The sequence below is a fragment of the Nothobranchius furzeri genome, chromosome 6 (genome assembly GCF_043380555.1).
Source record: "Nothobranchius furzeri strain GRZ-AD chromosome 6, NfurGRZ-RIMD1, whole genome shotgun sequence".
In the NCBI taxonomy this organism is placed as follows: domain Eukaryota; kingdom Metazoa; phylum Chordata; class Actinopteri; order Cyprinodontiformes; family Nothobranchiidae; genus Nothobranchius; species Nothobranchius furzeri.
Window position 1 is genome coordinate 46,836,944 of NC_091746.1, and position 14,274 is coordinate 46,851,217.

Consider the following 14,274-nt stretch of genomic DNA (forward strand, 5'->3'; position numbering starts at 1 on the left):
CCTTAACCATCCTATGGTCCTGCAGTTAAAGCGTGCCCATGAATGACGCAGTCAGGGTCGGTGGTATGACTAGCTTTTACAACAGCAACAGACAGAATAGCAACCCGACCCATCTCGTAACCCCTCAAGGGAGCTGAGGCATAAGGGACTAAAACATCAGCCTTGTGGGACTCCGTTATTCACCACTATAAAAAAAACAGTAGCATTTGCCAAACTTTACATTATTTTTGGGGTGAAAATATATATCCATTTGCAGACTGTTAGATAGTCCAATTGCAATAAAAAGTAAAAACAATTTATATCCTATACTAAGTGTTTACCCTTTAAATACCCTAATAATGCATGCCAAGAGAAGGCATCATCAAGAGGTCAGTTTGACAAACAAACATTAAATGGTCAAAAGTGGCACATCAGGAGGTTTTATTGTTGTAGCAATATTTTTCTCAATATTATGAAAATAAAATAAACTGTTTAATGGGATAACTGGCTTTATATCTGTCCTTGTTGCTCAATGTGAGCATCACAGAATAAAGCCAAACTTACTGAAAGCAATGTTTTATTTTTTCTACTCAGTAGATACATTTCACAAAAACATGTTTGTTAATTACATTTCAGGCCAACGCATGAAAAAATAAATCAAGGGCATCATCTCTTAGTCATGCACATTGCTGAACATTGGTTTACTCGAGAGCTGCTGGATGACAAGCCTTGGAGTTGTTCTATGTCTCCTCCAAAGCTATTGCCAGTGAGAGGATGTTCTTCACTAAGCTCCATCGCTTGTTTATCTCTCGCCTCTTCTTAATGAACTGCAATATTATCACATTATTACGTCTTTCTGTCAGCTTGTTTTCCTCCATCAATAGTTACCAAAGAAAATGAAAAGTCTAACCTTGTAATGTCAAATTGTGTGTCAAAGCTTCAAGAAACCATGACTTTTTTATTGATGTGTTTGGATGTGATTTATCATTCTCTGTGGAGTCTTTAAACTTAATTGTAACGACCTTTTTTTTATGTTTCTCAAACAAGAATCAGATTTTCGTTTTGTCAAATTCCTAATAAGATCAGAGCTCTCCTTTGACTTCTTACCAGAGCTGCAAGCACGTCGCAAACACATTGTCCTCAACTTTCACTTCATCACATCAGATATTGGCATGCAAGCGGTGGCATTTTCATCAGAGGAGCAGGGTGCCAAAGCCCATTTAGTGTTTGGGCTGACTCTAATTAACTTAAGTGCCCTGTAGTGACAGGACAGGCACAGTGATGTGTTTATCAGGAACAGTCATTGGAAACATTACAGCTAAGAAACCAAAAGTACCCATAAGGCTTTGCTTTAATGTTTTATTGGCTGACAAAAACCTCTCCAAATCATATAAATGCATTCTGCACGTGCAGGAGTGTTCTTCAAATCACATATGAACATTTCAATGCTACTTAAGCCGCAAATATCATCATGCACATGCGTCTAGAGCAGTGTTGTGCCCGAACGCGTTCAACGATCGTTCGTGAATTCATTCGTTTTTTTCCGTGAACGACAACTGAACTCTTCGTATTTTGCCTGACGAACGTAAAAGTGAGTGTGTTCGTCCTGGCATGTGTGAACGGGTTTATGAACGCGTTCTTTTGCCGTTCTAGTTCCAGATCTCCACATAGCTTTTCTGGAGCTAAAGCCTAGCTAAAACATCCTGTTAACCATAGAGTTATAAAATGTAGAACCTGCAAAACTGGCCAAACATAGGCAGCAGCGGTTGGTGCGGCGTCTACTCTTCTACGTCCATGCTGTGTGCAGGAGTCAAAGTTCATTCGAACCGGGACTTAACTGAAAGATTATACATTGTTTAATGTTTTGCACTTTTAATATTGCACTTTGCGTTTGCTACCTCAGCCTGCTTCCTAAGCTTGTTTAATAATTTCCCATTAAAATACTCTTCAAACAATGTTTCCCTCATGTTGTTAAGAATATACTGTAGGGTAAAAACTGCACATGGGTATGAGTGTGGACTGAACGGGTGCCAACAATTGGAAAATTATTTCATAAGTTCATATTTATACATGTGTATATATATATATATGCAGTTATTGGCCATGGCTCAAGTATAACACAGAATCAAAATATTATAAAAAACAGCCTCTAAGACTTGGTTCAGCATCCCACCCTTTTCCCCGCTGTGTTTCAGACAAGTGTCTTGTGGAGTAGCAGCATGAAAATACTCAAACACAAACTCTTTGCAGTCTTGATCACAATCAGTCTAACACTTCATCTTCTGTCTCCGAAGGCTCGTCCTATTTCTTCAAGGGGAAGGAGTACTGGCGAGTGCCTGGCAGCGACATGGAGGTGGAGGCAGGATACCCCCGCCTCATCGCCAAGGACTGGCTGCGCTGCACTGAGATGCAGTCAGACTCTCCAGACTCAGAAACCAAAAGCACGGAGACGAGGGTCAACGAGCATCACCACCCGGACCACGCGGAGAACGGGTTTGAGGTGTGCTCCTGCACCTCAGACACAGCCTCACCTTTGGGGACACATCTCTCCACTTCCCCCATCTGGCTTCTGATGCCTCTCTGGACGCTGTTACTGACCCTCTGCTCTGAACTGCTATGATGCTGAAGCATGGGATGAAGTTCTACAAACTGGGAAATCCAACTGGAAAATGTTATTATACCATTTTTGTAATCTTTTGCTCAGATGTTAAAGTTATTTATTTACCATGCCATTTTGGAGGGGAACAAAGGTACATCCAAGTTTAATGTGTTATCCTTTCTTTTTTATATGTTTCTTTAGAAATTATAAAACTGCCTCCTCTCTGAAAAACAAAAACTTTTATTTAATAAGAAATATTTTCCAAAAGCAGAATTTGATTTTTTTTTCTTCTACAGCAGATCTACAGCAGCAAACCTCCACAAACGCACTAGTCATGTTCAAGTCAGCAGTTTCAAAAGTAAACAGTGACATTTACACAGACGCCAGAGAAGATGCTTTATTACAGGTCAAAGAAAACTGTTCATAATCCAATATATATATACTAGCACATTAATGGAAGTACCTTTTTTAACTGTAGTGTTTTTTTTTTGTTTTTGTTTTTTTTTTTTTTTGCAAAACTACCCAATTGGTTAATCTGGAAAATAGATTTTTTTTAAGTCTTTTTTTAACAAATATCACTTTTCTCAACATACATGGGTAGAAAAGGGTCAGTTGTTTGGTTTTCTGTCATTGTTTATTAACCCAAACTACAATGAAAATTTCAACTTCTGACTCTTGAAGAATCCTGGAAAAATGTGTAAATATGTGACCTCCCCCCCTAAAAAATCCAAACTAACATACAAATCAATGTTAATATACAGTTGCATAGTAGGAAGGCAGCTTTAGTCCAGTTTTAAGGAATTGAACATTTGTAAAATGAAACAATATTGAAGAATTTCCATTTTAAAGTCAGAGTGTTGTTAAAATATTTCAGGAATATAAGTTAAAATGAAAGAAAAAGTTGAAATAATTTGAAAAAAAAGCAAAATGTCTATAAAGGTATAGATATGTAATTGAATTATCAACAAATTTTGTAAAGTTTCCAGACTCAACTTAAAATATTGAGAAATAAGTGGGAATATTTCCAAAATAAAGTCAAAATGTTGAGGGGGGGAAAAAAGTTGAAATAGAGGATCATTTACAGTCGCCCATGGAAGCAAACCCTTAGTGTCCTGTTGTTGTAACTGGGTGGTTTTGACTGGATAAATCACAAAATAAAAAAATTATTCATTATTTCTGCTTTTTTATAGAAGCTGATTTTCTTCCAGTTCTTTCAGCTTCATTTAGATTTAATCTCAACATTTTGGCGGTAATCTCAGACCTGGGAAACAATGAAGTCCTTTCCTTCATTTTCTTTCTGTGTGACTGAATTCTGAAGGACACCCATCATAAACATTTAGGAGTTTAAGCCAAGTGCAGAAAGGTACCTTTTCCACATCTTCACAAGAGCAGCCAATAAAGTGAATTAGAACAATAAGGCTCATGAAGCACAGAAAAACTCCGGCACTCCTGCTGCAAGGCCAGAGAGGGTGCAGAGAGGCATAACAAACAAGGTCTGGAAATCATCCAGGGTACCAGGGGCGCTGCTTGGAATTAAAACTAATATCCCTCCTACTGTGGGCACCAGTTTCTATTTAGGCCTCAAAAACAGAGAAATCAGATCTAGCTACACAAACAGAGATCAGCAGACAGGTGTTTTAATAAATCCCACAGTCCTCATAAACATATGTCTATAAGCCCTTAAACGCTTATGATGAGCAGGGGGGAAGGTGGATGGACCAGTTTTCTTACCTAAATCTGTTGGTTCTGATCCAAAAGGAGGACCTGCTGTTCATCTGCTGGCTGTGAGCGCTTCTAACATGTTCCCTGCTGTCAAACCAAGGTTGATATTTTTGTTTACTTTTATCACCTCCAGCTACATCCTCATCCTCCCCGGCCTTGGATTTATTATCGCTGTAAAGAGATATTTACCTTTAAACTTATATATTTGATCTGAAAGGTTTTGCAGTTATTGCACCCGGTGGACCGTGTTTATTTTACGCTGTGTTTTTAATGTATAATATTTTTGTAGAAAATTAAAAAACACGTATGAATGACTTTATTGTGTAGTTTTTCTTTTAGCAGGAACATTAGTTTGAGTTTTAAAACTCCTGCTTTTTTGTGGGAAGAATGTTTTTTTTTACTTCAGTCATCCCTCCCCCCTCCTCCTCTCCCTCTCCTGCTCGCCGCTACCTATGGCTGCTACCACCATAAGACTTTTAACACCAAGCAAAACCCGGATGCGTACTCACCAAGCAAATTGTTTTCAGATTGTCTCATCTAATGCTTTTCCTCCTTAGTCTGACCAGCCAGCTCTGTGCATCCTTATGGGAAGCATTGGGTCCGGGAACTCTTCTATTTAAATAACCTCAACCCTGAAGAATTCTAACCGAGCCAATCAGCGCTGCGCAGTGTACGTCACACACACACACACACACACACACTGGAACGCTGAGTTTCTAATAAACCACGGACGGCGTCTGAAGCGGAGTTCGCTGCGGCTACTTCTTCTGTTCTAAATGACATGAATGTCTTTAAACCCACAACAAGATGAAGAGCTAAAAGTCTTTCTTCTTAAAAAAACAAAGATGTTTGTCGCTAGACGCCATTTTTGACTACAGCTAAAAAACTACAGCGTTGTGCGGTACAGTTGGCATTTCTGTCTTTTTTCTGATTATTTTTGAGCTGGCTAGACCCACCCCTCATGTGCCTCTCTGCCGGTGAGTAGCCAGACTCTTTCTCTCTGCAGAATTAAACAGAGGATGAGTCCGGCAGGTCAGGCCAGTTCCTCCTAGCCGTGGACATTTTCGCCTTTTAGACAAAACTGTTAACAGCATAGACGTCGGGTTAGCGGTAGCTTGTTCAAACAGTGGCCAGATCCGGACTCTGATCACTTAGTCGTTATTGGCGTGTGTGTTTTAGTTTTCGTTTCAGTTTAGTCCGCAAAAATTGGTCATAAAAAAAGAAACTCAAATATTTAGTGAATGAAACTAACACTGCCTCAAACACCACTGTATTTAGTCCTGTACATGTGCTGGGCCCTCTGGTGGAGATCCAAAGTACTGCAGGTGCTAAGTGCCTGTTCTGACGCCTTTGCTATTGTTATCAAATAACAAGAAAAATTTAAATATGAAAAGAATAAGAATGTTAGGTAACATTAGACAATATTTTGGCTGTTTAAAGAACTATCTGCAGTATTTGCTCTTCACAGGCCAAAGCCTCTTCGGATCATCTCAACTGTCACTTTCAGATGATAAAAAGATCAGAAAACGTCATTTAATCCTAAATATTTTCTTACTTTCATTTCTCTAACTCATAAATCAAAGTATGAGGCCTGTTTGTGTAATAGTGATAAACACACACACAGGGAGAAAGAGAATAAGCACCTGAAGTTGGCTAATTACCACCTCATTTGCATTTATCAGCACACGCTTCACAACGTTTGTGTAGATGTTTGTTGGTGTGTTGTGCTTAGAGGCTCGAAACAACACCACAGGCCGCAGAACCACAATGTTCTTCTGTTTTTGAGGTAAAATTAAGTTGAAAAGTTTAAGGAGTCACTCATTCACCGTTTCTGCCGACGGCAGCGTGTTTCCTTCCCTTTTCCTGACACACTCCACCGGTATTAATTAACTGGTTTGGCTCAGCAGCCGACAGCAGAGCACCTGCACCCACAGGCAAAAGCAGCAGTGATGGGTCAGTGTGTGTGTGTGTGTGTGTGTGTGTGTGTGTGTGTGTGTGTGTGTGTGTGTGTGTGTGTGTGTGTGTGTGTGTGTGTGTGTGTGTGTGTGTGTGTGTGTGTGTGTGTGTGTGTGTGTGTGTGTGTGTGCTCTCTAACTAGCAAACAATTAAAAACCCTATACCATGTGTTTATTCTAGTAATTTTGGGAAGTGATTAACACCAAATTTTTACTGAAGGAAGAATGGATCCATGAAGGGTGGATATGTGTTGCTGTCACTTCTCGGGCCTCCAGTTGGTCCAGACTGAACCAATCGATCACTCTGTAACTAAAATATGCAGGACCAGGCGAAACCCCTGTGCAAAGCTGGGAGCTTGCAGGAACGATGGCAGGAAGAGAGCGGTAAATGGAGAAAACCAGTGGACTGGAAGTGAGCGCTGCTGGAATAGAGACGGACACACGAGCAAACTGAAAACCAGACAAGCAAACAAACAGAAACAGGAGTGAAGACAGAGCAGAAGAAATGAAACTGTGATCTCTGGAGAGATGGTGGCAAAGATAAGGAAAGCAATTTAGCTGTAAACACACATAATCCATGAGGGACATAGGGAACTGTTTCCACGTCGTTACCCCTCCTCATTCAGTTTGTTTAACAGCGTTGTGTGGTGTGACTTTAAATTTTACATTCAGGAAAACAGAATCGTTTTTAGTCAGAATATTAAGAAGTAAAATCTGAAAAAGAACATCTATAATGAAAAGAATGCTCCCATTACTTACCCACATTTTCCCCAGGAATATTCCATTTGGATTTATTTCCCAGAATCAATGCCGCTGGGACAAAAAACACACTTTTGTGCATTTTTATTCTCTTGTTGAAAATCGACTTCCATAGGAGCGCCACTCTGCTTTAACCCTTTGATGCATAATGGCCACTACAGTGGACAGGTACTCAAAATTGTTATTTATTTGTTTTTGCTATTAAGCGCAGCTGTTGAAGACTTTATTGCATTTGAGCCCCTCCATTTGGACTTCAGTAAGCCAAGCCAACATATTTCATGCTCAGAATGCACGCTGCCCACTGAAGTGGACATGTAATAAATTATTTGTAAATTATAAAATTTTACAAAAAATATTTGTTGAAATTTGTTTCATTCACACTTAAAGACGAATGAAAAATAATGTTAAAAAAATCATGGTTGAAGACTTCATAATTCATGCATCAAAGGGTTAATAACAGAGCTGTCTGATTAGGGGGTGAGTCCACATTTTAAAATGTGGTTTCAGTAGTTCTTTAAGCCTGGAGCACACACAGAAGTGCCGCGGTTTTGGGAAGGCAAACAGGTCTCGCTGCGCCGCGAAGGCGATACAACATCATGCAGCACTTGAGAACAGGAAGTGGAAAGTGACTCTTTTGTTTATACGTGATCAGACTTGCCATTGTGTTTTGTGAGACTCTAATTCATTAAAATTGGGTAAATACACTATTTATTAGAATATTTTAAGATCAATAGTACTTTAAAGTTATTAATACTGTAATCAAGTAGCATTTATGAGCTCCTCGTCCGTGTTTTGGAGGTTGGGTTTGTGCCATAGAGCTGTTCCGTGTCGTAATATCTGTAAAGAAATCCACAATGTCGTAAACAGCCGGGCCACAACGTTTGAAATACAATGGACACCTATCTTCAGCGCCGTATAGCGCAGACAGGCGTTTCTGGAATGTGAGGTTGCTCTCTCCGTGTAGCCACTCTTAGTAACTTCTTTAAATGACGGCGCCAGTATGACGTGGCGCAGCGCATGTCTTCTGTGTGCCCCAGGCTTTAGCCATAAACTTCAGCCGTTTCATCTCGGACAGCACTCTGTAGCCCTCTGCTAACCAGAAACCGCACTTAACAACTTTTTGGTTTGAGTAGGCACAAGTTAGAGGTGGAGCAACGGTTAGGGTGGAGTTTCCTGTGCCAGTAGCAAATATTAAGGCTAGCAGGCAGCTTTTTCAGTTTTCCAACCGTGAATAAAAATGGCAAAATGAAGAAGACACTTGCTCTTTTGTTGGAATCTTGGCTGAGGCTGGAAATAAAGGTAAGAGACTAATGTCACTGGAGGAGAAGAAAAGAGCTAAAACCAGCGGCTAGCAGGGCCTACACTTATTGGAGGCTGCAGCAGGGTTGTTACCACTGTTGTAATTCCACTATTCAGCAGTACAGGGAGAAGCAGGAAACTCTGGATAGTCTCCCAACTACACAAGTAACTGTGTTAAATGTGACTTTATCATTCACCTAATTAATTGTAATTATGATATTTGCTTTAATGAAGCATGCACGCACACTCACAAAGACTAGTAATGTGTCTATAGTTATATTGTGATGTCTTAGTAAATATTCTATTTGGTGAAAGATAAACTTTATTGTATTTGTCCTAGTGAATCTATAATTAAACGGATAAACTAGTATTAGCACATCCAACGTCAAGGAAAGTAAAATGTTATTATCAGGAGAGGGAGAATGTTTTAGTGGTTAGCAGCAGTGTGCTAGTCGATGGCCCCCTCCATGAGGCCACCACAGCTCAGCAGAACGTCATTGTAGCTTCTTCTGGGGAGAAAAACACTTACAGAGAAAATAAAGTTAACAGCTGAAATTGCAGAGAATAGTACAGTTAAAGAGCAGACTGTAGAAGAAAGCAGTAGAGTGTGAAAAGTGGTCAGTGTATCCTCCAGCAGTCTAAGCCTATAGCAGCATAACTACAGAGATAACTCTGAATAATCTATCCTATTTAGATGGAGGCATGTTGGAGTCAGGGCAAGGGAGAGTCGTCTTTACCGACTGTACACTCCACCTCCCTCTACTCCCCCACTTGTCCAGATTTAGGCTAACATCAGATTTTAACCATAAGCCCTATCAAATAAAAATGTTTTAAGCCTATTCTTAAAAATAGACAAAGTGTCTGCCTCACGGACTAAAGCTGGGAGCTGGTTCCACAGGAGAGGAGCCTGATAACTAAAAGATCTGCCTCCCATCCTAATTTTAGATATTCTGGGAACCACCAGTAGACCTGCAGTCTGAGAGCGAAGTGCTCGGTTAGGAACATATGGAACAATCAGATCACTGATGTATGATGGAGCTTGATTACTAAGAGCTTTATATGTGAGAAGAAGGATCTTAAAATCTATTCTGAATTTAACAGGTAGCCAATGTAGGGAAGCTAAGACAGGAGAGATATGATCTCTCTTTTTAATTCTCATCAGAACTCTAGCTGCAGCATTTTCGACAAGCTGAAGACTTTTAACTACATTCTGTGGACTTCCTGAGAGCAATGAATTACAGTAATCCAGTATTGATGTAATAAATACATGAACTAGTTTTTCAGCGTCACTTCTGGAAAGGATGCTTCTAATCTTAGCAATATTCCAAAGGTGGAAAAAGGAAATCCTACAAACTTGTGAAACCTGGGATTTGAATGACATGTCCTGGTCAAAGATAACACCAAGGTTCCTTACTTTGTTCTCTGAGATTAGTGTAATGCCATTCAGGTCAGGCGACTGGCTAAGCAATCTCCTTTTCTGGATTTCAGGTCCAAAGATGAGAACTTCGGTCTTGTCTTGATTTAAAAGCAAGAAGTTTAGAGTCATCCAACTTTTTATGTCCTCAAGACAAGCCTGTAATCTACCCAACCGATTAGGTTCATCAGGGTTGATGGATAAATATAACTGAGTATCGTCAGCATAACAGTGGAAGTTTATCCCATGCTGTCTAATGATTTTACCAATTGGGAGCATATATATAGTAAAAAGAATTGGTCCAAGCACTGAACCCTGTGGTACTCCGCAAGTAACATTGGAGTATGAAGAATATTTGTCATGTACATTTACAAAATGAAATCTGTCAGACAGGTAGGATTTAAACCAGCCTAGCGCTGTTCCTTTGATCCCTACAACATGTTCAAGTCTTTCTAAAAGAACATTGTGATCAACTGTGTCAAAGGCAGCACTGAGATCTAACAAGACTAGAACAGACACAAGATTCTTATCTGAGGCCATAAGAATATCATTTGTAACTCTCACTAATGCAGTTTCAGTGCTGTGATACTCTCTAAAACCAGACTGAAATTCCTCAAACAGAGCATTAGTGTTTAAATGCTCACATACTTGGATGGCCACTATTTTCTCCAGGACTTTGGATAAAAATGGAAGGTTAGATATTGGTCTATAATTCATTGGGTCATCTGGATCCAGAGAAGGCTTCTTAAGTGAAGGTTTGATTACAGCAACCTTGAAATCTTGTGGTACATACCCATTTACTAAGGATAGATTGATTATATCTAGAATGGGGGCAGTAACCAAAGGAAATGCATCTTTAAATAATTTGGTTGGGATTGGATCTAAAATGCAAGTTGAAGGTTTAGATAAAGCTAATATTTTTTATAACTCTGAAAGCTCAACTGGATCAAAACGGTTCAAGCACAGATGAGGTTCTACAGTCACCTCTGATGCTGCCTCACTTACTGAGGAAGAAGAAATCGCATTAGGGAGGATGCTAAAGATTTTGTTTCTAATAGAATTAATTTTACTTGTAAAAAATCCCATGAAGTCATTGCTGCTGAGGGCTAAGGGAATAGATGGCTCAGAGCTATGATTCTGTGTAAGTTTAGCAACTGTACTGAAAAGAAATTTTGGATTATGCTTATTCTCCTCAATTAATGCTGAAAAATAAGCAGTTCTAGTTTGTCGAAGCTTATTTTTATAAAGCACAAGACTATTTTTCCAGGGTAGGTAGGCCTCCTCATGGTGCGTAAAGCGCCATGTTCTCTCCAATTTCCTAGAGTTTTGTTTTAAAGCTCGTAAATGAGAATTAAACCAGGGAGCCAACTTCCTGTCCCTAATTACCTTCTTTTTTAAAGGGGCTACATCATCTAATGCCACACGTAAAGAGGAATTAACATGATGAACTAAGGCATCAGTTTGTGAGGGGCTAGAACTGAAAATATTGCCCTCTGCTATGTTCCTCTGAGATGCTGAGGACAGTAAAGATGGAACAGTTGATTTAAAAGATGCAACTGCGTTGTCAGATAGAGACCGACTATAGTGAAATTTACTTTCATGTCTCGAGAACTCAGTTATAAAAAACTCAAAGGTTATCAGAAAGTGATCTGAGAGGACTGGATTATGTGGAAAGATCGTTATTTCCTCACACTCAATGCCGTAAGTCAGCACAAGGTCCAATGTATGATGGCAGGAGTGGGTGGAGCTATGTATTCTTTGAGTAAAACCAATTGAGTCTAAGATATTACTAAAGGCTACATTGAGGCAATCATTTTTAATGTCCACATGAATATTAAAATCCCCCACTACAATGACCTTATCAGTATTATCACCAAATCAGATAAAAAATCAGAGATCTGATCCAAAAACTCAGAGTAAGGGCCTGGTGGACGATATAAAACTACAAACAAGAGTGGTTTTACAGTTTTGCAATCTGGATTAGGAAAACTAAGCATAAGATGTTCAAACGAACTGTAACTATTAATCTGTAAGGGACTGATTAATAAGTCCGAAAGAAAAATGGTTGCCACTCCTCCTCCTCGCCCTGTACGTCGAGCAATATGATGATTTATATAATTTGAAGGAGTCGACTCATTTAAGCTAACATTCCATTTCCATTCCATTCCATTTATTTGATAAAGCACATTTAAAAACAGCATGTGAGCTGACCAAAGTGCTGTACGAGGTAAAAACATATAGGGTTAAAAGAATAATATAAAAGAATAAAACAACTAGAGCAAAACACTAAGTCCTAACATAGTCCTCTTGCTGCAGCCAGGATTCTGTGAGAGAGAGCAAAGAGATCTGATTATCACAAATCAACTCATTAACTAACAAAGTCTTAGAAAAAATGGATCTAATGTTCAACAACCCACATTTAATTTTTCTAGTTTTTTGCTCAGTTGAATTTGTTCTAATATTTATGAGATTTCCATGGTTTGTTTTATTAAGCCTGATATTTAATCTGTGTGATTTTAGCCGTGGGCAGGACACTGTCTCTATGGGGTAGTGGGTGGGTAGCAGTACAGAAGCTGCAGAGGGGTGGGTTAAACTACAACTCTGCTTCCTGGTCTGGACCCTGGGTAGTCATGGAGGACTAATAAAACTGGCCATATTCCTAGAAAGAAGAGCTGCCCCATCGAAAGAGGGATGGATGCCGTCTCTCTGCATCAGACCAGGTTTTCCCCAAAGAGTTTTCCAATTATCAATGTAGCCCACGTTGTTTTCAGGACACCACCTAGACAACCAGCGGTTGAAGGACAGCATGCGGCTAAACATGTCGTCACTGGTCCGATCGGGTAGGGGGCTAGAGAAAATTACGGAGTCCGACATTGTTTTGGCAAACTTACACACCGAAGCAACATTAATTTTAGTGACCTCCGATTGGTGTAACCGGGTGTCGTTACTGCCAGCATGAATAACAATCTTACTGTATTTACGCTTTTCCTTAGCCAGCAGTTTCAAATAAGATTTAATGTCGCCCGCTCTGGCCCCAGGTAAACATTTAACTATGGTTGCTGGAGTCTCTAATGCTCTAATGCTATATATATATATATATATATATATATATATATATATATATATATATATATACAACAACATATATATATATATATATATATATATATATATATATATATATATATATATATATAGGAGAGGATATATATATATATATGAGAAAAAAGAACTATGAACTAGTTCGTTTTGGGAACAGTGAACAGTGAACTTAGTTCAACATTTTTTTAAACAATGAACTAAGAAGTGAATTAGTTCATTTTAAAATGTATGAACTGAACTTTGAACTGGTTCGTTTTTCAAACGAACTTTCCCAACACTGCTTTTCAGTGTGAGATAGTCTGCAGACACCCACAGAAGAACCACATCAACTGCAAAGAACAGAGCTGAGACACTGAGGTTCCCAAGTTAGGATTCATGCACGGCAAAACTAGAGAACACTGGGAGTTTAAAAAAATCTACAAGCAGAAATTATGGAGATCTTCTTTCCATATGTCGCTTGAAAAAACAATAAAAACAAACGAGTGTTTCAAACCGAACCCATTCTGTTAAAATAGGGTTAATAAAACTGAAAACGATGCAGAACTGATCAGTTATAGCCACCGTGAGTTGGCTGGTCACTCTTGAGATGAGACGCAGATAAACCAGGCGTCCACGCTCAGCAGGGACACCAAATGGGAACAAAACCTACGATTTCACACCCGCTTTTTTTCACAGGATAAGTATTTGTGAGCACCTGGATCCATGTCAAGATTCCAGGCTCCTGGGACAGCCTCCTGGTGGCGTCCACGGGGAAGAGGAGCATCTGGTGCCGCGGCTGTCCATTCAGCTCTGCCACGCCTGTCCTCACTCACTCACACACACACACACACACACACACGCACACACACACACACACACACACACACACACATCAATACAGAGTCCCTGAAGCTGGCACATGTGCAGAATAAACAACATGGTCCTCTGAGGGACTGACAAAGAACCAAGTCATAGGAGACTGTTTGAGCGAACTAGATTCTATTTGCTTTTGTACAATTCAGTTCTGACAAAATAAGTGAATGCTTAGTGGAAAAACTCACAAAAAGTTGCTGTTTTCAGCTCTCATGGTCCAATAAGTCATGAAACTTTTAGGAATCCCAACATCTGACAGTTTCACAGCTTCTGAGAGCATCCCTAAATGATGAACTTTACAAGTATGTAAATTTATTTAAATTGTTGATGCTTTCCTGGCGAGCCGCTGAGCCTTTTCTTTAACGGGAAATGACACCTGAAGGTGTTTGCTCCTATTATTGCTGGCAGAGCTCCTGTAGGCCGGGCAGAGCCAATCGATCAGTCCTAATTGAACCAAGCAGAGGCTGAAATATTTGCTGTTGGAGCAATTTTCTGCTTAAAAATCCTGGAAGGTGTTGAGTTGGTGAGCCGAGAGGATGCTGTGGTCTGTTACCTGTAAGATGCAGCACCTGGACAAGCAAAAACCTTCATTA

General features: G+C 39.6%; 1 protein-coding gene across 1 annotated transcript in view; it reads left to right on the top strand.

Moving 5' to 3' along the window:
- LOC107397033 (matrix metalloproteinase-17) overlaps positions 1-4,614 on the top strand; it is a 120,212-nt gene extending 115,598 nt beyond the window's left edge. Inside the window, exon 11 of the mRNA XM_015976904.3 lies at positions 2,274-4,614. Within this exon, the coding sequence (XP_015832390.1) occupies positions 2,274-2,599 (326 nt within the window). The 3' untranslated portion in view covers positions 2,600-4,614. The remainder of the gene's footprint in view (positions 1-2,273) is intronic.
- The last annotated feature ends 9,660 nt before the right edge of the window (positions 4,615-14,274 follow it).